The sequence below is a fragment of the Lissotriton helveticus genome, chromosome 5_1, assembly GCF_964261635.1.
Source record: "Lissotriton helveticus chromosome 5_1, aLisHel1.1, whole genome shotgun sequence".
Lineage (NCBI taxonomy): Eukaryota > Metazoa > Chordata > Amphibia > Caudata > Salamandridae > Lissotriton > Lissotriton helveticus.
This window is the reverse complement of record NC_136065.1, coordinates 607,432,970-607,457,235: the sequence shown is the minus strand read 5'-3', so window position 1 is coordinate 607,457,235 and position 24,266 is coordinate 607,432,970. Positions and strand designations below refer to the sequence as shown.

Below are 24,266 nucleotides of genomic sequence, written 5' to 3'. Positions count from 1 at the left end.
AGATATATATCTGTAACAGCGCACCGCTTCGCGTACTTTTCGCGTTACGGAGCTTTGCGAAGCGAAGCTGATTGGCTCTCCGGTGTCTGTAAACATTCCAAACAGTACGTAGCGGCCGCCATCTTGTCTCTCGGTAGGATCGAGAGACAAGAGGAGGCCAAAGCGAAGGGGCAAATGACCATAAGGGGGAATAGTAGATCCTCGCTGACCCCCTAGGTTTGATGTGGAGGTTTTAAAAGGGCCCCGCGGGGCAAAAAAAAAAAATAATAATAATAATCGAACGGCTGAATGGATTTGCACGAAACTTGGTAAAATAATAGGGACTGGTAGCCCGATGTGCCTTTGCTAGGTCTCAATATATGTGCTTCAGTGCATTTTGAGAAATTAACGTTCAAAAACAAGATATATATCTGTAACAGCGCTCCGCTTCGCGGAGATAAAATTATATCTGTATTACCTAGCTGTTGCTAACACCAGTTAGCGACGGCTAGTAGGAGATAGCGACCATCTTGGGCCCCACTTTGCATGTGAGTGATATTTATCACTAATGACATGCAAAGTGGGCATGCCAAGATGTTAGCGACTGGAAACAGTCGCTAACATCGCTATCTCCTATTATCAACTTTTGGAAATATTCGAGATAAGCGCGAATATCTCCAAAAAGTAACAGCTGCCCTGAGCAGTTCTTAGCCATGTTATCCAATGGGAGGTGGATAACATGGCTAAGAGCATTAGCTCGGTAATGCATGAATATCGCTGAGTTTTCAGCGATATTAATGCATTGCGGTCGTTTTTTATCGTATTTGCGATAAACCTTGATAATAGCAAGGTTTATCTGCGATAATTTCTGACGGTAAAAAAATCTTTGCAATGCATCGTTAGGGATAAATATCGCTTAACTTTGGTAATATGCCTCAACGTCTGTTAACGTTCGATTCGAAGGAAATCAGGAAGTGTTGAAAAACATTGTCTGCGCCATCTTGTCTTTTTTCAAATGCCACACTTTTGTCGTGCACGGCAGCCATTTTAGATGCCTTGACCAGACCCACTCTGTGCACGCTGTCGATCCTTAGCATGGCTCCCCACCCTCGCAAGCATCTCACCCAGGCAGTGGTCACCCCCGCTCTCTGTCTTATACATGGGTAATAAACCTCCCCCCATCTGCGCTGCTCTTCCCTGAGAATCACACCCTGTGCCCGCCCGACACCTCCCTTTCGCCCTATTCACTACCGCACCCTCTGACACTCCTTTTCCTCTGTGTCCGATTGTCCAGGCCGGTCCTAGGCTATCAGCTAGCCCTGCAGATGTAGTTTATGGCCACAGCTGTAAAGAATCACCCCTCTTCAAAGGAGTTATAGTAGATCAAGGCCCACACTCGATGAGATCCGTCACAGCAGAAGCGTTGCTATTATATGAAAACCATCCTGTATTGTGATTGGGGAGGGGACCGAGCGTGAAGCGGAAGATTCCAGGGATGACTCTTTGTACATCAAAGTTTTTACAATTATGTGTCACATTAAAAATATATAGCACTCCGACAAAGTAGTAAGATTATAAAACTTTAATAATTTATAAATATATACAAGAAAACAAAAATAGTAATAACATATAAACATTTTTAGGGAAAAACAACGAAGTAGCGGTCGGCTGTGCGAATAGTCCCAACGCAGCACAACGTCCAGATTTCCGGCGTGGGGCGTCGCGGGGGGTGGGTCATCAGTAGCAAACTGTTGTGCGAATAGTTCCAAGGCAGCAGAACGCGCCGAAATCTAGATGACACGAAAGTGATGTCTAGTAAGTTGCCACCCAGCAAATAACGGCGTGGGGCGTCGCGGGGGGTGGGTCATCAGTAGCAAACTGTTGTGCGAATAGTTCCAAGGCAGCAGAACGATGGCACCAAGGTGATGTCCAGTAAGTTGCCGCACTGGTTTTGGTATCCTACAATGCTGCTCCGAATAACGGCGTGGGGCGCCCCGGGGGAGGCGGCGTGAACGGGCCTCTCCAGGTGGAGTGTCATCTGTTGTAGTGGGGCGCCCCTTTACCGTTTCAGTTGCCATTCCGTCCGTTTTTGGTCCACTGTGTCAAAAGCCGCAATTCAGCTGAGTTGCGCCCACTCTTGCGGTGCAGCGATAGGCGGCTGTCACAGAACTCTCAAAATGGCGGCAGGCTCTTTCCTTTTTGGGCCTGGTCCACTGAAATGGCCCTGGGACACCTTGGAAATCGGACGCTTGTCTGCTAGGTCTTGGACCCCATTCTCGAAAGCGTCCCCTCCGCCTTGAGAATTCATCAAAAGTTTTGGGGGCCCCGACTCCTGCAGGCTTCTGGTGGGGAGCGGCTGCCATGATTGCTCGCGGAATGACCACGACGGAGCTACGAGATGGTGGTGCTCTCATGCTGACGCCAGTTTAGTCTGAAACATCCAGAAACAAGGTGGGGCTTTCATCGTTTGGGAAAAAAAAAAAGTTTTCATCCAAGTTGTTTTTAGGTCATATGATCAAGCCTTCCATCATTAGGAAACCAAAAGTAAAATGAACCAATGAAAAGTTTTATAAACAAGTCACATGACCTGTTATGCGGCATAGGGTATAAAATGCGGAGAAAATACGTTGGCACGTGAGGCGGCGTCAGTAGCGGACCGATGTGCGAATAGGCCGAAGGCAATACAACGCGCCAAGATCCGGATGGCACCGAGGTGGTGTCCAGCAAGTTGCAGCACTGGTGTGGCCATCCTACAATGTTGAAAGTCGGCGTGGGGCGCCCCGTTGGCCTGTGAGATGGCGTCAGTAGCGGACCGATGTGCGAATGGGGCCAAAGGCAGCGCAACAATATTTTCTGACTGACACCACAAGGCGCTGAGATGCCAAGATCCGGATGGCACCGAGGTGATGTCTAAGTTGCGGACTGATGTGCGAATGGGGCCAAAGGCAGCGTAACAATATTTTTTGTATGGAAGATACCACTAGGCGTTGAGATGCCAAGATTCAGATGGCACCGAGGTGATGTCTAGCAAGTTGCTGTACTGGTGTGGTCATCCTACAATGCTGAAACTCGGCGTGGGTCGCCCCATTAGCCTGTGAGATGGCGTCAGTAGCGGACCGATGTGCGAATAGGCCGAAGGCAGCACAACGCGCCAAGATCCGGATGTCACCGTGGTGGTTTCATAGTTGAGAGGCACTTCATCTGCAGTGGGGCGCCGAGATCCGGATGGCACCGAGGTGATGTCTAGCAAGTTGCTGTACTGGTGTGGTCAAAACGTTTTTGTTTGAGAAATAAACACCTTGGAACTGTATCACAGAGTGCGCGCTTTGTTTAACAGCAACCTTGAATTCAATATTATTATCGGCAAAGGGTTCGCCGTTTTCGCACCACCTGACTACGGGAGCGGGTCCCAGAAGAACCCTATCTGGTTTCATGATATATATATATATATATATATATCTATATATCAAATCCCAATCGCAAACAAAATGTTTGCAGCGCCTCTCCCAGCCTCTTAAAGAAGGCGGTCCGTCATGAGGCAGGCAGCCTCTACGAAAATGCACCAGAGCCGTGCTTAAACTCAACGTACCTCAGCACGGCAATCACGGACACAAGTCGGTTTAAAGTGCAGCAGTCGTGGATTTATTAATCAGAAGATGGTCTCCGGCAAGAGAAACACTCACTCGACGCGTTTCGGGATTTTCTCCCTTGGTCACGAGTGTTTGACCATACGTTTCATTGGTTAATATAAACAACATGTGACATAGGTGTAAGTGAAAACAGACTCCTGAAACAGACTGTCGTATTCAAACAAACAGAGCGTTAAATTAAGTGAGTCTAAAGAATAATCAAGAAATAAAATAAAACAAATGCTTGCATGCTTTTTGGGAAATGCACGTTAAATGCACTAGTGCGCTTTTCTGTTGGCATTTACTCGTTGTGTATTCTGAGAAATCACTCGTCATTGTTCTAATCGTGTTCATTACAAGGGTACTGTGACGTTTCAGTATTTACAAGTGCAAAATAATCACTTCATGCCCAAGTGGGCATTAAACGCTCTAAACATTGAACCAAAATTATTTGGGATCAAACCCTTTCCTGCGCCTAATGGGCAAATGTAACTAAATTCATAAACGATGAATTAAAGATGCGCTAATGATAACTGATAATGACTGTAGTAGTGCCCAAGTGGGCTTTCTCTGTGTTGTCCAATATAAATCATTGTGCCAATCTTAATCTGAACCATATCCCTTCTTCAATTTGACATGCATCATCTGAAAAACAATAAACAAGACAAAATATATGTCACCTACATGAAATAATAAAAATAACATACAATCAAAAACAGTTAACATCACATACAGCTCTGCGGCAATTCATAGTTACGGACATCTTATTCAGGACTTGCAATTGGAACAGGCTTTACCCCAAATCAACGGCTAGCTCTTCATCATGGTTATGACCTAAAGGGGTAAGTGTCCTGTACTGTATGATGAGCTTTGATTCCAATCTACGTAATTCTTTCAATCTGTTCCCCCTCTCATGTCCGCCTTCACAAAATCCAGTACTACAAAACTCAGCAAATTTTTGTTCTGCTCGTGGTGTGTATGAAAGTGGCGGGCTATGGGGTACGCTTTGTCTAGATTTTTGATCGCACGTAAGTGCTCAAGAATCCCTTTTTTGGCTTTATGGATGGTACTGCCAATGTAGGCTAGGCCACAGGGACAGAATAATGCATAAATAGCATACTCTGTATTACATGACGTGTGCTTCTTTATCACATAAGGCTGGCTCTCTACAGATAGGATGCAGTTCTTTATATTTTTGCTGTTTTTACAAGCTTTACAGCTTCTGCATGTGAAGAATCCTTCTATTCCCTCTATTCCCTTTTTGGAGGTTTTCCACTGCTTTGCAAAGAGTGTCCCTGAGTGATCTTGCTCGTTTAAATGTAATCTGTGGACTAGGCCCAATACACTCTCTCAGATCTTTATCAGTACTCAATACCGGCCAGAATGTTTTAAGACATTTGCGTACTGCTTGTGTTTGTTTACTGTACGTGGTAACAAATCTTAAGGTTTGATTGTCTTCTTTGCTCAATCTTTCCACCTCCCGCCTCTCCTTACTCAACAATGATTCTCTAGAGCGTAGACGTACCTCTTTAAGTGCCTTATTAACAGTTTTTTTGTTGTACCCTCGTTGCAAAAAACGTTCGGTCATGACTTTACATTCCGCTTCAAAAGTAGTTTCAGTGCTGCAGTTGCGCTTCGCTCTAAGGAACTCGCCGAGTGGTATACTCTGTATGAGTGCAGTAGAGTGGCAATTGTCAGCGTGTAACAGGCTGTTTCCTGCTGTACTCTTACGGTAAAGAAAGCTCTCAATTCGCTGATTATCAATGAACACTTTGAGGTCAAGAAATTCAACCGTAGTTTTGGACCAATTAAAAGTGAGATGGAGATTAAAACTATTATCATTGAGTATATCAACGAATTCTTTAGCCTCTTCTTCTGTCCTCTTCCATATACAAAAGATATCATCTATGTATCTAGTGTGCATGGGAACTTTGTCTTTAAACATTGTTAAGCTGTTAACTACCTCCTCTTCCCAATACCCCATATAGAGACCTGCAAAAGATGGAGCGAAGCAAGTCCCCATAGATGTACCTAGGGTTTGATGGTAAATTTTGTTGTGGAAAAGGAAGTAATTGCTTTTGAGACAGATGGTGATCATTTCTAATAGCATTTCGGTATGCGCAATATGCGAAGCCGACCTGCTGCTCAAGTAATGTTTACACGCCTCAACTCCTTTGTCTTGCGGGATGTAGGTATACAAACCTGACACATCCATGGTCAATAGTGAGTACTCTTCTTTCCACTCTGTTTTATCTAATTTACGTAAAAAATCACTGGTATCTTGCACATAAGAGGGAAGTTTCTGTACAAAGCTTTGAAGAAAAAAGTCCACATATCTGGACACATTTTCCAAAAAGCTCCCCCTTGATGACACAATAGGTCTCCCTGGTGGTCTGAGTGGGTCTTTGTGAATCTTGGGCAGGAAATATAAAGCAGGAAGCGTTGGAAATTTACAATCTAGAAATTTGTACTCGCTATCTTCGATCAATCCCTTCTGCTTCCATTCTAATAACATAGTGTTAAATTGTCTGATTGCATGTTCGTACTCCATTCTGTTGCTTCTCTCATACTTGTCCATCTCAGCTAACTGTCTTAGACCCTCATTGGTGTAATCTGTTTTAGACATAACGACAACATTACCGCCTTTATCAGACTTTTTTTATCACAATGGTGTTGTCCTTTCTCAAGTTATCCAGAGCTAATCGCTGAGCTCAGGTATCAAAGTTTTTGCGTTTAGATATTTTCCACAATTCATTGTTTACTCCTTTTTCAAACACCTCAATCGCGTCATTTCTGATTTGAGGTAAAAACACTGATTTTGGTCTAAACCCGCTGTTTGCACTTAGGTTAAAGGGGATATCCTCAAGCTCAAGACTGGAGATGGGATCACTACTGCTTGTGTTGGCATCTGCTAATACATTCATTGTGTGTAGTAGTTCAATGTCTGCTATTCGCAAGTCACTTATTACCTGCTGTGGAATGGTGTTACTTGAATTGACCTTCGTGGCGTGCCATTTCTTTAAACGCAATTTGCGAGTAAAAAAGAATAGGTCTATAGATAGAGAGATATATAGATATATAAATATATCTATATCTATATATATATATATGTATACATCCGAAAGCAATCAGCTTAGAGGGGCGCCCTTCCCCTCAGGTCGGGGCTGGGATAAAGGAGAGTCCCTGGAATGGTATGTTTTTGTATGGCCTGAATACTGTGCAACATATTGTTTATGCCCAACATTAAATTGGATTCTTTGAGGCATAAAAAAATGATAGGTAGTACTATATTATTGGCAAAAAAGACATTGGAAAGCTTTTTCGTTGAAGAGACTGAATGGAGTGTGCATTACATTTGCAGTTCATTATGGTTTGTTAAACAACTGGAAAATGTGGAAAGGAAGTCTAGTGGGAATGACTTTTGAAGAACTAACTTGTAGTATATTGTGACGATCCAATGTGATCAAGAACTAGATGTTCTACTATCCCCTGTTTACCATCTGATTTGTTTAGCTATTCACTATAGCTTGTGAACTATCTACTGAGCTTAACTTAGTGTTTTCTCTATGTTGATGCGCATTAGGTTTAAAACAGGAAAGCAATCTCACCACTCTGTATTTTGCATATGAGTAAGACCCATTGTGGGGTCGAAACATGTCTTGCATGGAGTCTCTGCCGGAATAACGCTTGTCACTTCAACCAGATGGGGAGGGTTTGTTTCATGTTGCTGGATTCAGGAGCATGTTTCCTTTAAAATAAATAAATGAATATATTGGTGCACACATACACAAACATATATGTATGATCTCCTTTTTATATATATGTATGTATGCCGAATCCTTCAAAAATGATTTTCCTCCGGACAATCAGCCGCACCACGTGTCCGCCATTTAAAATCTCCAGTCATGAGACCGCTTATACTGTGTGTTTGTGTATGTATGAGTGTGTGTGTGTTACCTATTGGTGATCACCAGTAGGTAGGATAAGCATGTTTCATTTGCCAATGACTATGGCTTAATTTGATGAATCCTCAGGAAAGTTTCCAAACTAGTTTGCCATTCACCTCAGCTGCTGTCTTGAAAGTTTAGAGGTGATCCATGAAGCGGGGCAGAGAAAAAGGAGGGGTCCCAAAACATGTTTTCCCCCATGTTAATTTCCATCAGAAATTTAGAAACGCCTGCAGCCAAAACTGCTGAAAGGGATTACACCAAATTTGGCAGGAAGATAGATTTGGGATAAATCTGTTCAGTAGTTGCAGAGTTATTAACCAAAGTCCAAAACTGTGTACATAGGGACGCGGATCCACAGGCCCCTGCGGTGCCAAATACGCATTTTTAAAAAAAGAGTTGGCGGAAGTTCTGTTGGATCCACGACTCCCGGTGAATTATTTTTTTTTTTAAACTCGTGCGCTCCTGTGCTTTGTTAGGCCTGGTTCCAGGGGTATTTTCATAATAGAGGAAGGGGCTCAAGGTCCCCTCCTGGGGCTTATTAAGGCTCTGACCACCATCACCTCCCCGGGGCTTATTTACTAATAAAAGGGAGGCCTCTCGCAGACCCCCCACAGCCCCAGGGCTGCCACCTCCCCAGGTCTTTATCTTAAAACATTGTGGAGGCCACAGGGACCCTTCGCAGCACTAGGGGCCGCCACCTCCCCGGGATTGAATTGGGGGGCCACGTGGACACCCTTGGCCCCGGGGACCACCACCTCCCTGTGGCTTTATCTTTAAACAATGCAGGGGCAGTGCAGATCCCAACCTCAGCAGCCTCGGGGTCCACCACCTCCATGGGGCTTTAATTTGAATGAAAGCAGGGTGTCACACAGACCCTTCCAGAGCCTTGGGGACTGCCACCTCCTGACGCTTTCCTTAAATTGAATGCGGGGGGCCACAGTGACTTCCCCGCAGCCCAGGGGGCCACTGTTTCCCCGGGGCAAAATTGAAGAGAGGATGGGGTCACGTAGCCCCGTTCCAGGAGTCTTGCATGACCACCACCTCCCCCCCCCGGGCAGGCTCCAGTTATGTACCGGGTGCCCACCCCCGGGACATAGCGGTTTGCTGTGGCTTGCCGGAAGCTTTACCAATCCTGCCAAGTCACAGCAAAAGCTGCCCTTCCAGCAAGTCAGAGCATTAAACATGCTATTGTTTGCTGGAAGCAGAGCAGATTTGATTTTAGAAAGAGGGAGCTGCATGTTTAGCAGCTTCATATTTCTAAAAGCAAAGCTGTCTCCTGCAGGAGGTGGGAGCCGGCAGGGACCACAGGAGCCTGGAGTCTCCCCTTGGGTCCCCAACAGATGTGATTGGGTGTCCTGGGTGGGATCCAGGCACCCACAAAAGAGGCTGGGCCTGAGGGGATGGAGTACCTGGGCTGAAATCGACCAGTGGAGGGGTGTGCCCAGCCCCCTCCATCATTTCAGAAAAGCTGGACCCCAGAGGATTGGGTCCCCTGGCCTGAAATTGGTCCAGGGAAGTGGGCCACATGACCCCCTCCCCTAAGAAAAAGAAGAAAAAAAACAGGCAGCAGTTTACTAGCGGCTCTGCCCCATTTCACCACCACTCTGCAAGCATTCCTCCGGGCTCTCTACTAGTTGGGGGATGAAGTTCCCTTGACTCCTGAGGGTCCTTGGGGCCAACTACCCCTCCTGTTACTTCCAGTAAGTCCCACACAGTGGGATAGCTGGGAGGTTGTCAGAGGCCACGCTCCCTTTCTTCACCACTCTGCAAATATTCCTCCTTGCGCTCTACTAGTTGGAAGTTGAAGTCCCCTTTGCTGCTGAGGGTCGTGAGGGGCCAACTACCCCTCTTGTTACCTCCAGTAAGTACCACACAGCAGGATTGCTGAGAGACCTTTGAAGGATACGCCCCTTTTCTCTACCACTCTGCAAATACACCCCCTGGCACACTACTGGTTGAGGGATGAAGTCCTCTTGGATGATGAAGGACCATGGGGGCCAAGAAGCCCTCCGGTTACCTCCAGTAAGTCCCATACAGCAGGATTCCTGAGAGGTGGTCGGAGGACCCTACCACTTTCTCCACCACTCTGCAAATGAGACTACTAGTTAAAAAAACATATTTTCACCTAAAAAACGAAGGTTAAATGGACCTTATAGTTAGGAAATAGAATTAAATATTAAATAGAATTAAAAACAAATCAGCAGTTATAGTTACACGAGCTAGCAATAACTTTGCCCTCGCAATGCACTGCTTATGACCTCATATATTACATCACTTAAGACATGGTCACTGACATCACAAATGACATCATCCACAAAACCACTCACACCCCCATACAACCGCTCTTACTCCCATAAACACATGCATTTACATACCAATTCACAGACCCATACCCGTACTTACACACCCACTACCTCCTTTGAACAGGCACTCATACACCCACCCACTCACTTGTACAGACACTCATGCAACCATTCACTTTCCCATAAAGCTACTCACACACCCACTTATTTATCTACAGTTACTCACAAATCCACCCATTTAGCCTCTCAACACAGCCACTCACTCACCCATAAAAGCACTCACATAACCAGTTACCTACCCATTCATACAAACACTCGTACATCTGCTCACTCACCCATACAGCCATTCACACAGGCACTTACTCTCCAATACAGTCACTTACACACCAACTTGCTTAACCAAACACCCACTCAAACAGCCACACACTCACTCACTCACTCATACAGCAACTTAAACACTGAGTCCCTAACTCATACAGCCATTCAGACACCCACTCAGTCACTACACACCCACTTATTTACCCATAGAGCCACTCACTAACCCATAAAGCCACTGACGCACCCACGCATTAACCAATACGGCCACTTACATGCATTTACATGCTTTTCTAGTAGGTTAGTATATAAGTTTAACAGCCATAAACTCTTAAAAACACTTACACTCACTTGATGATGTGATCCGTGATGTCACTTGAGATGTCATGAGTGATGTCATTGACCATGTCGTGAGTGATGTAATATGTAAAGAAAAAAGCAGTGCATTGTGGGGCGCAAGTTATAGTCAGCTTAAGTAACTATAACTGCTGAATTTCACTGGTTTTGTTAGAGTTAAATCTGAGCCCAACTCTAACGTCTTTGTAACTTTTGTTTTTTCTTCCAAATATATATATATATATATATATATGTATATATATATATATATATATATGTATATATGTATGTATATGTATATGTTTTATGTGTGTGTGTGTTTAGTTTTTAGGAAACGATTCTTTTTTCTTTCACTACTTCAATTCTTTTTCTCTATGCACCATCAGTCCCTAAAATCTCCCTTTACCCGCCCCTTAACGCCAAAATCACCCTTTTCGCCCTTTATCACTAAAAGCTAAAATTACCTTTACTTCCCTTTACCCAGCTGCAGCCTGTGCAGGTAAGAGTGGTGGGGCCGGTGGGGGGAAGGGGGGGGGGATTCAACAAGCGATGAGGGAAGATTATTTATTTATTTAATTTTCCCTCGTGATCATCAAATTCCCCCCAAACCAGCTCTTACCTGCACGGGTCGCTGCTGCCTTTACCTCTACTGACCTCAAAACCCTAAAATCACCTTTACTTCCATTTTCCTATACCTACACCTAAACCACTTTTTTTGCCCAAAAATTATGTTATTAAAGAAAAAAAACTAACCTGCGTGGTAAAGGTACAAATACTTACCTGCGTGGTAAAGGCTGTTTCCCTAAAGGTGGTTGCTACCCAGAAATGTTCTTATGCATAGGATAGATAATAATGCATGTAGATTAATGTAACAAAACCAAATATACATTAAATAATGATTTATTTTTCTACACTCGAGCATTAGACTTGTTCATCAACCTGTATGCAATGAATTTTGAATTTGAATTTGAATTTTTAGGGATTTATAAAGCGCACGTTCACTATACAGTTTCTTGGCGCTGGGGGGATAGGATGAGGGTAAAGAGGTGCAGGATTAAGAACTAAAAGCTTGTTGGAATAGGAAAGTTTTAAGGGTCTTACGGAATTCCATGTAGGAAGGGGATTGTCTGACTACAAGCGGGAGGGTATTCCAAGAGGTGGGTGCCAAGACCGAGAATTTCAGGCCAACCGACCTTGATTTCTTGAACCGGGGAATGGTTAATAAAGATTTGGAAGATGAACGAAGGTCTCTGGATGGGCAATGATTCGTAATAGTCGAATTAATAAAGGCAGGGGCAGTACCCGCCCTAGCCTGAAAAGTGAGGCACCCCAGTTTAAAAAGGGCCCGTTGTTTGATAGGGAGCCAATGAAGGGAAAAAAGGAGCGGGGAAGAGTGATGAAATTTGGGTAGGCCATATACCAAACGGGCTTCCTGGTTCTGCACAAGCTGGAGACGTTGGAGCGCATAGGCAGGAGCACCGTTGTAAATGATGTTACCGTAGTCAATTTTGGACATGACCATAGCCATTAGGATGAGTTTAAGTGCAGGGGGGGGAAAAAAGCGGGAGATTTTCCTTATGATACGCAAAGTAAAAAAACAGGAAGAAACAACAGAACTAATGTGGGAGTGAAGTGTGAGATGGTGATTGAGTGTGATTCCAAGAGTCTTAACAGAATCCGAAGCGATGGGGGGAGGACCAAGGGAAAGCGGCCAGAAAGAGGGAGACCAAGGGTTGCTGCTGCCTCCAGTCAAGACAAGCTTGCCATAGGGATAATTGGCAATATATTTTTAACTTTACAGGGCCCAGAGGTTGTTTTTTCTATTTCCAGATCTTTTTCCCTTTTTTCAGACGTTATAGACATGAAGCAATCATCTAATCAACACTCATTCATTATGTTTGCGTATACATTATTCATTAATAGCAGGTTTAAGCTGCATGGGTCTGTGAAAAGTATGTTTTTATCACTTTACTTTGAAAGGGTGCTATATTCAATGCTTAACTAAAGTATGGCTCCAGAGTGTGGAAATATGTGTATTTTATGGTTCGTTTATAGGAAATCATGAATTTGGAAGAGAAACCTACGATTGTCCCCTAATAAAATAGGAATCCCACAAGAAGGGTAATTTATAACCAGAGTGAAGAATAGGAGAATACATATATTTGTTTATTACAGTAATATATCTATTTCATAATTTTTGTAGCCTTCAAGCATGAAATATGGTTCGATTTCGGCATCATCTCTGGGAGAAAAGGTACTAAGTGCAAATCACCCAGACCCTTCAAGACAGACAAATAGCCACAGTCCTTCTGATCAAGTTTCCAACAAATCAAACAATGAAGAAGGTACAGTATCATTTTTCCAAATGTTTGTTTTTGAAGCAAAACTGTTGTTGCTGAGTGCATCTTTCATACAGACCGATTCATTGTCATTACAATTGCATTGTTCAACTTAAACATACAGGCAATTACATTATCTAGTCTGCAAACTAAAACATATTTTTAACTCAGAGAAAATTATTTTCCTTGGCTCATGATCTTTTCTGTCCTAATATCAGATTTAGGTGCATATAATTATTCCCTGTGCTTGGTGCAATCGTAAAGGTGAACCTTGGCAAACACAGAAGTTGCACGTGTGAGTCCGTTATAGTTAAAAAACGTTATTTGGTCATATGAACATTCACAATATAGAAAGACCAATACGCATCCTGGAGTTCCAATGATGGCAAAAATGTCAAGGCATTACCAGATGAAATATGGTATTTCTGGTTAAGTTCATGAACTTATGATAAGAATTAACTGATTCGCGTATTCTAAGTCCAGGATTGGCCTCTACTCCCCTAGTGGTTTATGCATTGGCAGCAGGCTAAACTAGATTCCCTAACACAACTTTGTTAATGACAACATAATTATTGCCTTCTTGTTCGGTAGTACTCACACCCTTTTCAGCAATGCTGGCTCATCTAGTTAGCTTCACTAACTATGTCCATTAGACCTTAATTCTCAATGGAAGCAGTCTGTTGATGGTAGAAGACAGACCATAGAACTCCATCCGGAAGATCAGAGTGCAGAACTGAAATCCTGGAATGTTTCCTTTTCAAGCGACTGAGAGAAAAGGAGGGGTGCATGTTCATAACACATCTATTAGTGTCCTTCCCTTGGGCTATTTTTACAAGTTACAGTACGGCAGTACTTTTAGACAGCAGACCGTTCTCATCCCTCTGTCAAATAGATTTGATGGTCTCTCCACATTGGATGAGTTGGATTGACTAAAGAAACCAAGTATGGTAATAACCCCCATAGATAATCACTGGAAGGAGACTCAATCTAGTGAAAAGGCACAGACCCCTTCCACTTAATAGGCACCAAAAGAGTTAATTGAAAGGGGTGGACTCGAGAAGGAACCATTGATACATATTAACAACCAAGATCAAATAGTGGGATCAAAGGTTCCCATTAATAGCATAGGGAGCTCTGTCTATATTAATCATATACCGCCCCTATTAAATGGGGATTTGGAAGTAAAACTCATGTCCTGGAACATAGCAGGGTTAAACAAGAATCTCCAAGATCTGATTTGGTGTAACTACATAGAGCAATGGGATATAATACTTCTACAGGAGACTTGGTCATTGGAAACACCGTACAGAATTGGTTATAAAACATTTAGCATGAATGCCACCCCCTCTGTAAGAGGGAGACCATCTGGGGTCTTGGTGATTTGGATTAGGATCACTATGGAAAAAGAAAGCACTCCACTTTGCATCGAATCCCAAGATTTATTGGGTGTAAAAATAACTACAAGAGATAAGAAAAACATTTATTTAATAAATGTGTATAACAGGCCAAACCGACTCAACAAGGAATCTCAGATAATAGAGCAGCTTGATTCCTATCTTGATACATTAGGCCCCAGTTCTCAAGTAGTAATTGGTGGCGACTTTAATTGCAAGTTTGAAACAATATTGGGCTTTGATAGCATATTTGAAGAACAAGATAGGGCAAACAACATTCTTCCTCCAGATAGTAGTGGGGAGGTTAAATGATCGTAGCAGCAGTTCAAATCTTACCACTAACTGCAGGCCATGACTTAAGGGCATGTAATGGCCGCTTACAATCAGACCGTCCTACGGCACCCACATTCTGTAGAGGGACCTCGAAGAGCCATATAGATTTCATATTGGTTTCTATTAGCTTGTGGCATTTAATTGTCGATTTTAAAGTTGACCCTAGGACGGAGAGTGACCACTTTCCCCTACAATTAATTTTAGAATCACAGCCCTTTAAAACTACCCCAGTTGAGGACGCAGGGAACAATCTGAACGAAGGTGACTCCCAAATAAACAATAACAGACGAGTATTAAAATGGCCATACATCTTATCTAAAGATACGACGATGTCAAGTATTTATAACACCTTTGCTGACATTGTCGCACCTTTCCAAGATCTCCCCTTAGGAGAACGTGGGGTTTTAGACATGCATCTTAGCCTGGTGGATGCATTGATACCCCTTCTGAGTAAAATCTATGAGAAAGAAAAGGGATCCAAGAACAATCAACCTGCTTTAGGTAATTCCTGGTATAATAATGAGTGCCGATCAGCTAAGACCTCCCTGATCCAGGCAGTAAAGAAGAAAGACATACAAGAAATAAGAGATAAGAGGCATGTATATAATAAAACTCTTATTGACACAAAGAAAGCCTGGGATGAAGAAATATGGTCTGATTTACTCGCTGCAGCAAAACATAGGGATCAGGCCACCTTTTGGAGCTTAATATCCAAGGGAAACAAGACAGGCAGGAGCCCAAAAGAGCTTTTTCTAGATGAAAAAACATGGGTTGACCACTTTTCTAAGCTCTATTCATACACCTCAGGGGGATCACTCATAGTAGAAAAAGAAATAGAAGTAGCACCAATGGCACCTATCTTACATTTTGATCTGGAGGAGACTATCCAGGCAATACAGGCCATTAAACCAGGAAAAGCCCCAGGACCTGATAAGATTCTTGGCGATCTATTAAAACATGACGTAGAAGTCTGGGGACCCTACATAAATTTTCTATCTAATTCAATAGCAGCAGGTACACCAATTCCCGATTCATGGAAAGGGGCTGAGATTGTCACAATTTTTAAAAAAGGAAATCGTCATGATTCAGGAAATTATCGCCCTATTAGTTTAATCGATCTTTTACAAAAAGTTTTTGCCAGACATATTTTAAACAGACTTTTAGAATGGATGGAAGAGTCCCACGTATTATCAAAGTATCAAGCTGGGTTCAGAATAAGAACAAGTACCACGGACCAAGTTTTTAGATTTACATGTATTTGCTGGAAGTATATCACTCTAAGGAAGGGCAGCCTGTATGTCGCTTTTATAGATTTGAGGGCTGCCTTCGATCTAGTCCCTTGAACCCTATTATGGGAGACATTAAAAGATATAGGGGTCCCAGGTGAATTACTTGTCCAGCTGATTAGACTCCACGCAGGGAATTATGCTAAAGTAAGATGGGGACCAAGGGGGGAATTATCCACGGCTATACCAGTGAGACGGGGTGTACAACAAGGTTACGTGTTGGCACCCACTCTCTTCTCACTGTATGTAAATGATATTCCTAATTATCTGGGTAATTGTAATCATGACTCCCCAAAACTTGGGGGTGAAGCTACCACAGCATTATTATTTGCTGATGATACTATTCTTATTTCCCAGACCCCTAAGGGGCTCCAAAGTTTAGTGAATTCATTTCATAACTACTGCGTGGAGAAAGGTCTGGAAATTAATTCAACCAAGACCAAATACATGTCTATAAACCCGCAAAAAACGTTTAGGAAGAAACTAGTTTTAAATAACCAAAAACTGGAATATGTGGGAAGTTTTAACTATTTGGGAGTTATACTAGATAGCAAACTATCCTGGAAGGGGCATCTAGAGAAAAACAGGATAATGTTTCACCAAAATGTACTCCCAATACTTAAAAGGCATGGAGATAGCCATTCTAAGGCTATTTCACCTGCCTTGGAAGTGTTCAAAGCCAAGGCCCAATCAGCGGCACTTTACGGGGCCGAGATTTGGGGTCCGTTTTGCAAAAATAATTTTGAACTGGAGGAAAACAATTTTATACGGAGATTACTGACAATTCCAACCAGGACACCCCTAACACTGGTACTTTTGGACACCAACATTAAACGTACTGACCATTTAGCAGTCTTAAGACCCTTACTATATTGGATACGGATATGGACCACTCCAGAGCTGATTAATTATAGAGATGGTATGGTAGAGATCATGCAGATTAATGGGCATAAGAATATCCCCTGGCTAAAACACATTTTATCCTGGGTGAATAAGCTAGGTTTAACATACTACTGGGAAGAGCCCTTAAGACTGACATATCTCTGCAAGAAGCTCTTAAAGTCCGCTTTCTGGTCCTACATGAACGATCAACTACTACATAGTTCATCCATGGGGTCACTCACTCTGAAGTTCCTAACATTTAAAGATGATGCTTCTTTTGAACCCTTTATGGATGAGATAGGCCACCCGCTAGCGAAATCTTTATTTTTAAAATTTAGATATGGAATTTTGCAAATAAATGCATATACGTCTAGATGGGGGGGCTCCAAAGAAAATGTCTTATGCACTCTTTGCACGCTGAAGGCTAAGGAAAATGATGTCCATCTACTTTTCTTTTGCCCAGCCTACAAAACTGCTCGGGATCGATGGATCCAACCCCTGTGTAGGAATTTGGGTGTAAGGATTTGCAGTGAAGCTGAACGTATATTGAAGTCCAATACCTCGCAACTGGTGGTATTCTGTACAAGTAGATTTTTGCATAATGCGTACTTGACTAGGAAGAAGGTTGGATTAAAACTCTAGTGATATAGCCCCACATTTAATGAATTTCGGGAATAGGAATATTTGCACTTGCACTTTATAAAAACTGATTAGCTATAGCCACTAAAACTTTTGTAATTAATAAAATGCCTGGCTTTTAAATGAATTTTAACATATTTATGATATTAGATGGTAGGTTTTATGGCGTAAAACGATCATGTGAAAAAAAATTGTATGACTATTTCTACCCCTAAAACTATTGTACCTGACCTATTGTAAGATCTGTTATGTAAATTGTGTGTATACATTTTTTAACTGTTTCTTTTATGGCTAAAAATAGCCGAAATAAAGACAAAATGAAATGAATGAATGGAAAGGTGGGGGTCAGGTATTTTTGTCAATTTCAAAATTAATTTAGCAGGACACATTATTAGTGCAAAAGGTGTAGATAAAAAAAACATCTTGTAAAAAATTGACGGGTTTTGGCTGGTCTGCAGATCCAAGCTTTCTGTCATTTTCTTAATTGTCTCCTCCATTTCGCGGCTAAATACTTAAGAGCCTGAGGAGGGTGATCATATATGAGCTTCTTGTGCCTCATAGGCTTTCCAGGACTGCCTTCATAAGTCTTTTGTCAGCAGTGGCAGAATATAGCAAATGTGGAACCAGAATAGCTGTTCTTAACATTTAGGATATATGTTCAATCCTCTTCATTCTTCATAGCTCAATGACTGTCTTAGAGTCACCATACAGTTACTGAACTGTGTATGTGGCTTAAGTATTGACATCAATGCAGAGCTGAAAGCAGAATAATAATACCTTATAGTTGTGTCGACTTTTTTATTTCTCCTTGGGTTCCCGGGAAATGCTTTTCTTACACCAGTAGGCTGTTGGAGACCGATCCTGCCTTCAAGTAGTGCGCCTTCAACACAGGATTGAAGTAAACATTGCTGGTTTGTCCACTTCATCCTGTTCTGTTTATAAAAAAGAACATTCTTGCACCTTCATGCAATGAAGACCTCTGGATTAACCCTGTGCGTAGGGCTCTGCTACGCTTGTGTAGTTTGCGCAACTACGCGCTACGCGAATTGCACATAGCACAGTGCAAAAACGCGTAGCGGGCATTTTTTGCTTGCTCGCAGTCCTCAACATCAAGTTGGCGACCGCGAGCGAGCAAAATGATATCCCGGCGAGACTTTTTCCTCGTTTGCAATCAGCAACATCAAGTTAATAATCCCGAGCGTTGAAAATAAACCTCCCGCGAGATTTTCAACGTGGGGAGGTCAGGTTTCTCATTGCGAGTGGTCGGACCGCTCACAATGAGAAACTACCAGTCCACGTTGAGAAAGCTGCCGCTCGAGTACAAATCTACTCCAGCGGCAGAAAACGACCGGTAGCACTGTGCAAGATGCGGTTTGCACTAATTGCACAGTGAGGACAAGCATACAGAACTGTGCAATCAGTGCGAACAGCATCTTGCACAGTGCACTACGCAGTTTGCGTAGCTTGCGCAGGGCGAAGTGCACTTTGCGTAACTACGTGTAGCGCTACTACGCGAACTACGCCCAGGGTTACTCTGGATCCAGGTGCTAGTAATGCTGCAGAAAATCCCTCCTCTGACACATTCAACTACAAATTGTCCCAAATCTGATGGAGAACAATATTAATTTTCTCTGAAGCTTAGGTTTTGGAGTGGCCTCCTCTTCAAGGATTGGTGGCAAGCATTAAATACAGGGATTTGTCCGTGACCTCATAATAATATGTTTGAATCTTTTTGAGTGTATTCGACCTTTCTCTCTACTGAGGTAGATAATGTGAGTATCCTTGAACTGGGTAACAATAAAAACATATTATTTGTTATTAGCGTCCAGTCAAAAATGTTCTGTGCAGTGGCCCATATAATTCTGGTTTCCTCTAGAGCATAGAGCTTTGCCAGTATGCGAAATATAAAGCGAGGGATGCGCACAAAGCTTATAAGCTAAGAAAGATCATGAACTTGTTTGTTTACAGATTACTATTGACAGATGCATGTAACTTCACTTACATTTATGTGCAGTGCTTATCCTTTATAACAATTTGTACTTTTATCATCAACACAGGATTCTGTTACGGGGAAAAATGTGATGTTTACTAACATCTGTCCAGAACTCACTTAAGGTTCCGACTACCATTGCCCACTTGAAAAATTACATTTTATGAAAGCAACAACTAAGAGATCACTGTTTCCACCACTGATTCAACAAAAAACATATTTTTGTTCTTTGCCTTAAACATGTATTGCTTGCTTTCCAGTTGTTTGTCATTACTTTTATTAAGTTCCCAAACTTCATCATATTAACTCTGTTTTTGCAGGTTGCAACGATGCCTTTGTGGAAGTAGGGATGCCAAGAAGCCCCTCACATTCAGCAAATACCAATGAGCTGAAGCAGATGATAGCTTCTGCCAAAGTCTCTTGTACCAAGAGACATACAGTGGAATTGTTGCACGGTACCAAAAACTCCCACTTACAGTGAGTTATTCTCTGAAATACCAGAGATAGTTCTATCTTTTAACTAAAAATGTGTGTTCTATTTTTGAATTGCTATTCAGAAAGAAATTTGCACTATGGATAACGTTGGCAGAATAATGCATATAAAGCAAACTGTAGATTTACTGGTCTAAGGTGACATCTCCAGGCCTTGTTTTCTGATCATCTAACCATTTTTCAGTACCACAGAAAGAATGCTGTCGGATTCTGAACTAAGTTCCTCTGAAAGTCCAGTGGCAGACAAAAAGGCTCCAGGGAGTGAACGAGCAGCAGAAAGAGCCGCAGCTGCCCAGCAGAACTCCGAAAGAGCACGGCTTGGGTCACAGGCATCCTTTGACAGCATGCAGGTACCCAAGACATATCATGGCAGTCAAGTAAACATTAGACAAGATGAAGAATTTACACGTTAAGTAATTTTGCAAAGACCTAAGATGGAATTATATAGTATCTTGCTGAAATTTGTAAGGTTGGTGATGTGTCGACAGATGGCTTGGTTGTGGGGCGATTATTAGGGAGGTATAATGCCAAGTTTTGGCTTCTAGAACCATGCCCACCCCAACACATTAGACCATTCCAACAAAATGCCACATTTTCTGGTTACTGGGCAGATATTCTTAGACATTTTTAAAAGGCAATAATAAGCATTAATGTAGCACGTTTCTATGATATCTGTGTCCTTGAAATAGATTTCTCTGTTGTCTATTTTGATTTTAAAACAAGTGACAATGCAGTAAAAGGGTATTTCTCTGACCATTCTATTAAAACACCATTAATTTCACACCAACGTTTTCAAATATATTATCTAACAATGCATAGGATTTACAGGCAATTCTGAAAAGGAACATTTTGAAATATTTCAACATTTCATAGTTCAGTACTACAGTACTACACCTAGAAGTATTATTTCTGTTCCGCAACCAATCATTGATGTGTTGAGAAGAAACAAGCTACTATTTCTGAGCAGATGTGTGACCCATCTGGCCCTGAAATCATCCCTTATTGGTCAGCCTTCTGTGGATCTATAGTCATGCCAAAGACTATGTAGGTTTTCTATGGCTTGTCAGTTACAGGACACACTAGGCATGTACACCAGTCACCTATACCAAAGGTGCGCTTTTCAGTGTTCATGTAATGCTTTTTGGAGGTTTATGTTAGTCATTTCTTTTCTAATAAACTCAGCGAGTTAGGGAGACAGTTTTATTAGTCAGTCAAAATACTTTATTCAGCTCAACTGAGCTATAAAAGTCATAGCCGATAAAAGAAATCAGTAAACAGTATTAAAATTCATAGGATTGAGGGAAACACTTGTTAAATATACTAAAAACAGGCATTAAAAGACATATATACCATAAAAGAGTTGTCCATTAATATGATCGTACTTTTATGACACTTCACAGGTAATTTAAAACTGCAGGTATTGGGTTTTGTTTCCCAGGCAGGGCATATAAGTAAAGGCCACAAATATGGGATCTGATTTTTAATGCTCGTAATATTGGGCGGAGAAACTGCACTCTTTGTGCGGTTTAAAATGTGCAAAAAAGCAAAAAGTGCATAGTGCTTTGTTCTGCTGGGGATTCACAGTGACAGCATGGAAGCGGTGAAAACCAGTACATTTTACTGGGAAAGCTGGCTGAAAGTATTTAGGGCCATATGTATCAACACATTTCCCCATAGACACAAAATGGGCAAAACCCTTTGATACATCTGGGTCTATGGAGATGGAACCGTGTCAGAAGAAACTTGTGCCACTCATTTATAATAATCTGTAAATAAATTGCGGGAGTTCAGGTAAAACCCTAAATGTGTTTTCTAACCGTCCTTCTCTAGTCTCTGCCCATGTCCTTTGTACTTTTTAATTAAAAAGTGCTTTATTCTGAGTTAGGGGAATGGTCAACAGACTATCCAGGTTAAGATAGAAATTTGAGGCACCAAGTGTTTCTAAACTCGTTTTAATGCCATGGGATTGCCAGACACTTGTCCAGCTTCAGACAGTCCTGTAAGAATGACCTGCATGGCTGGGATTTTGAGTTTTTTTCAGATTCTGTACCATAACAGAAGTAGTTGCAACTTGATATAACCTACATAATCATTCCCAACCTCTTCATTGCATAAGGCTGTCGAGGTGGAGTGTGGAACTGCCAGTAGTCTTCTTCTAAACGTGTTCTTCACAATTTGTAGAGATTTGCCACTAATATACCCCCATAAACCTACGCCAAATGTTGCAACAGGCACACATTTAATTTAAAAGATACCAAGTATCTCTCTAGGTGGTTTGTGGCATAGTCGTTTGAAGAATTTATGAACTGCATCGACTGATCTTTGGAATTGCATGGCTCTTACATTCAAAAGAAATTTCTAGTTAAAATCAACACATATCAGAATTCCCAGAAACGTAAAATGTAGAGTTGTCATAATTTCTTCCCCTCCTTGTAAAAACATTTTACTCTTGGCTTATTGGGGGCCACATTTAATTACAAAGGACTTATTTTGATTTGTTTCAGTCCTAAACTACTCATAAAACTATTAAAAGCATCTAGAAAGACCTGGATATCATTAGCAGTTTGTGCAATTAGGACGCACTCTGACTGTAGTATGTTCATGTAGCCTACTGAGTACGGATATTACTGCTCTATCAATGCCTAAATTGGAGCTTTATGGTCCACAGTTTTGGGCAGTCTACCATATCATAAGCACGTTAGGTCCATGATTGCAAGATGGACACATCCTTTTTTGGCATTTCTGCATTTTTGGACAATCAGGAAGAGATTTAAGGATTGTTGAACAGTGCCCAGGCCTTGACGAAAACCAAACTGTAAGTTGAAGAGCCCGCATGACTCTGTAGCCCATGTTTCCAATTTGGCCATTAATACTCTTCCTAGGATCAGTTTTATTAACGCTAAATGATCATGAACTCGTGGGAAGCGCCCAAGGAAGATGAAGTAGAGTTTGAGGCATGACGAGCCTCTAGAGTATTCCTTAAAGCATAGACTAAGCTACGATGGGACCTTCACAGTCTTTGTCCAGCAAATGCCCCACCCTGACTATCTTAGAGCATTTCAGTTAAAAATCTGTCATTTCCTGAAGTTGAGCTGTTGCGGATGAACAGAGTGAAGCTTTTCCTTCAATGCCATTCATTTTTATTCCAAAGCTGCTCTTACTTAGTGCAGCCAGGATCTAATATGAAGGAATAAAGCCACAAACTGGGTGTCAATACCACAGTTAATGTACCACTTGCTTTTGTTTGAGAATGCTGAGACCATGCTGCCCCAAGGAGATGGAGATAGAGATGAATTTGTCAAACTTAATGAGGAAGAACTCTTTGCTGACAGAGTATGTTCCTCAGAATACAGAATCTTAGGTGATGGAAGTTGATCTTACAAAAATATATATGGACATCAGTTTGCTAATGCAGACCGAATCTAAAGTAGCTTAATTGCTTGTCAAGATTTTGAAGGCATTCATTACTATCTTAAGTTGTAGATGGAGAATACATCAACGGAATAGTTCTGAGTACTGAAACACAAAGTTCAATTCTGATGTACCTTTCAGTGCTTTCAGATCTTCTTTGTGGGCATGTTTCACATTGATACCTAAGGATGATAAACTAGAAAGCATTGTAAAACAGATAGCTCTGATGAAGGTTCCTGTTTTTTCAGCTAGCATTTATTTTGATGTCTTCTGTAGGAGATGATTATCCTGGTCTTTGATTTAATCTAATGCTATCCTGTTATTCTTCTCATGCGTACCCTGTTTCCTCTTTCACCACCACCAGTCTACCAATTTATTTTTTGTAAGAACACATCCTCTTGATTGCCCTCTACTATAGTTATGTGTCAAAGATTCTGTAGTCCTCAATTCTGTAGCACTGTATAAAAAACAATGCATAAATGAGGTGTTTAGGAAACATAAATATACCCTGTGGTTCAGGGTAGACAAAGTCACCAGCTCTCAGATTTCTTGCCGCAAATCATGATTCTTTTTCTCAGGGTTGTCAGACAAGGTTGGTTAAGCTACTCAGAAACTTAGGAGGTTCTGCATAGCTTTTTAGACCAAGCAGTTGACACAGTTGACTTTCCAGTGGCAGCAGGCACTTTGCGTTGTTCTGTGAAAGGATATATCTAAGACTTCTGATATTTGTGAAGGAAATTGATCATAGATTAGCAGGTGTCCATTAGCAGTCATAAATGAGGCTTGTGGTACCAAGTTAATTTACCTTCATTCCTTCAGATTCCCATTGCCGCTCTACACTGTTTCCAAAAAAGCAAGGATAAGAAGCAGATCCCAGGGTGGAGGGTAAAGGATGCATCTAACCTTGTCTATGGAAAATGAGATATTTCAGGTTACTCTCCCTGTGCAAGGGAAGGAAATGTAGTCCATCTTCTTCCACATGGAGATT

General features: G+C 41.9%; 1 protein-coding gene across 1 annotated transcript in view; it reads left to right on the top strand.

Moving 5' to 3' along the window:
• BICC1 (BicC family RNA binding protein 1) overlaps positions 1–24,266 on the top strand; it is an 851,967-nt gene that overhangs the window by 789,920 nt on the left and 37,781 nt on the right. Inside the window, exons 13-15 of the mRNA XM_078642970.1 lie at positions 12,716–12,857; positions 19,696–19,852; positions 20,052–20,217. Of these exons, the coding sequence (XP_078499096.1) occupies positions 12,716–12,857; positions 19,696–19,852; positions 20,052–20,217 (465 nt within the window). The remainder of the gene's footprint in view (positions 1–12,715; positions 12,858–19,695; positions 19,853–20,051; positions 20,218–24,266) is intronic.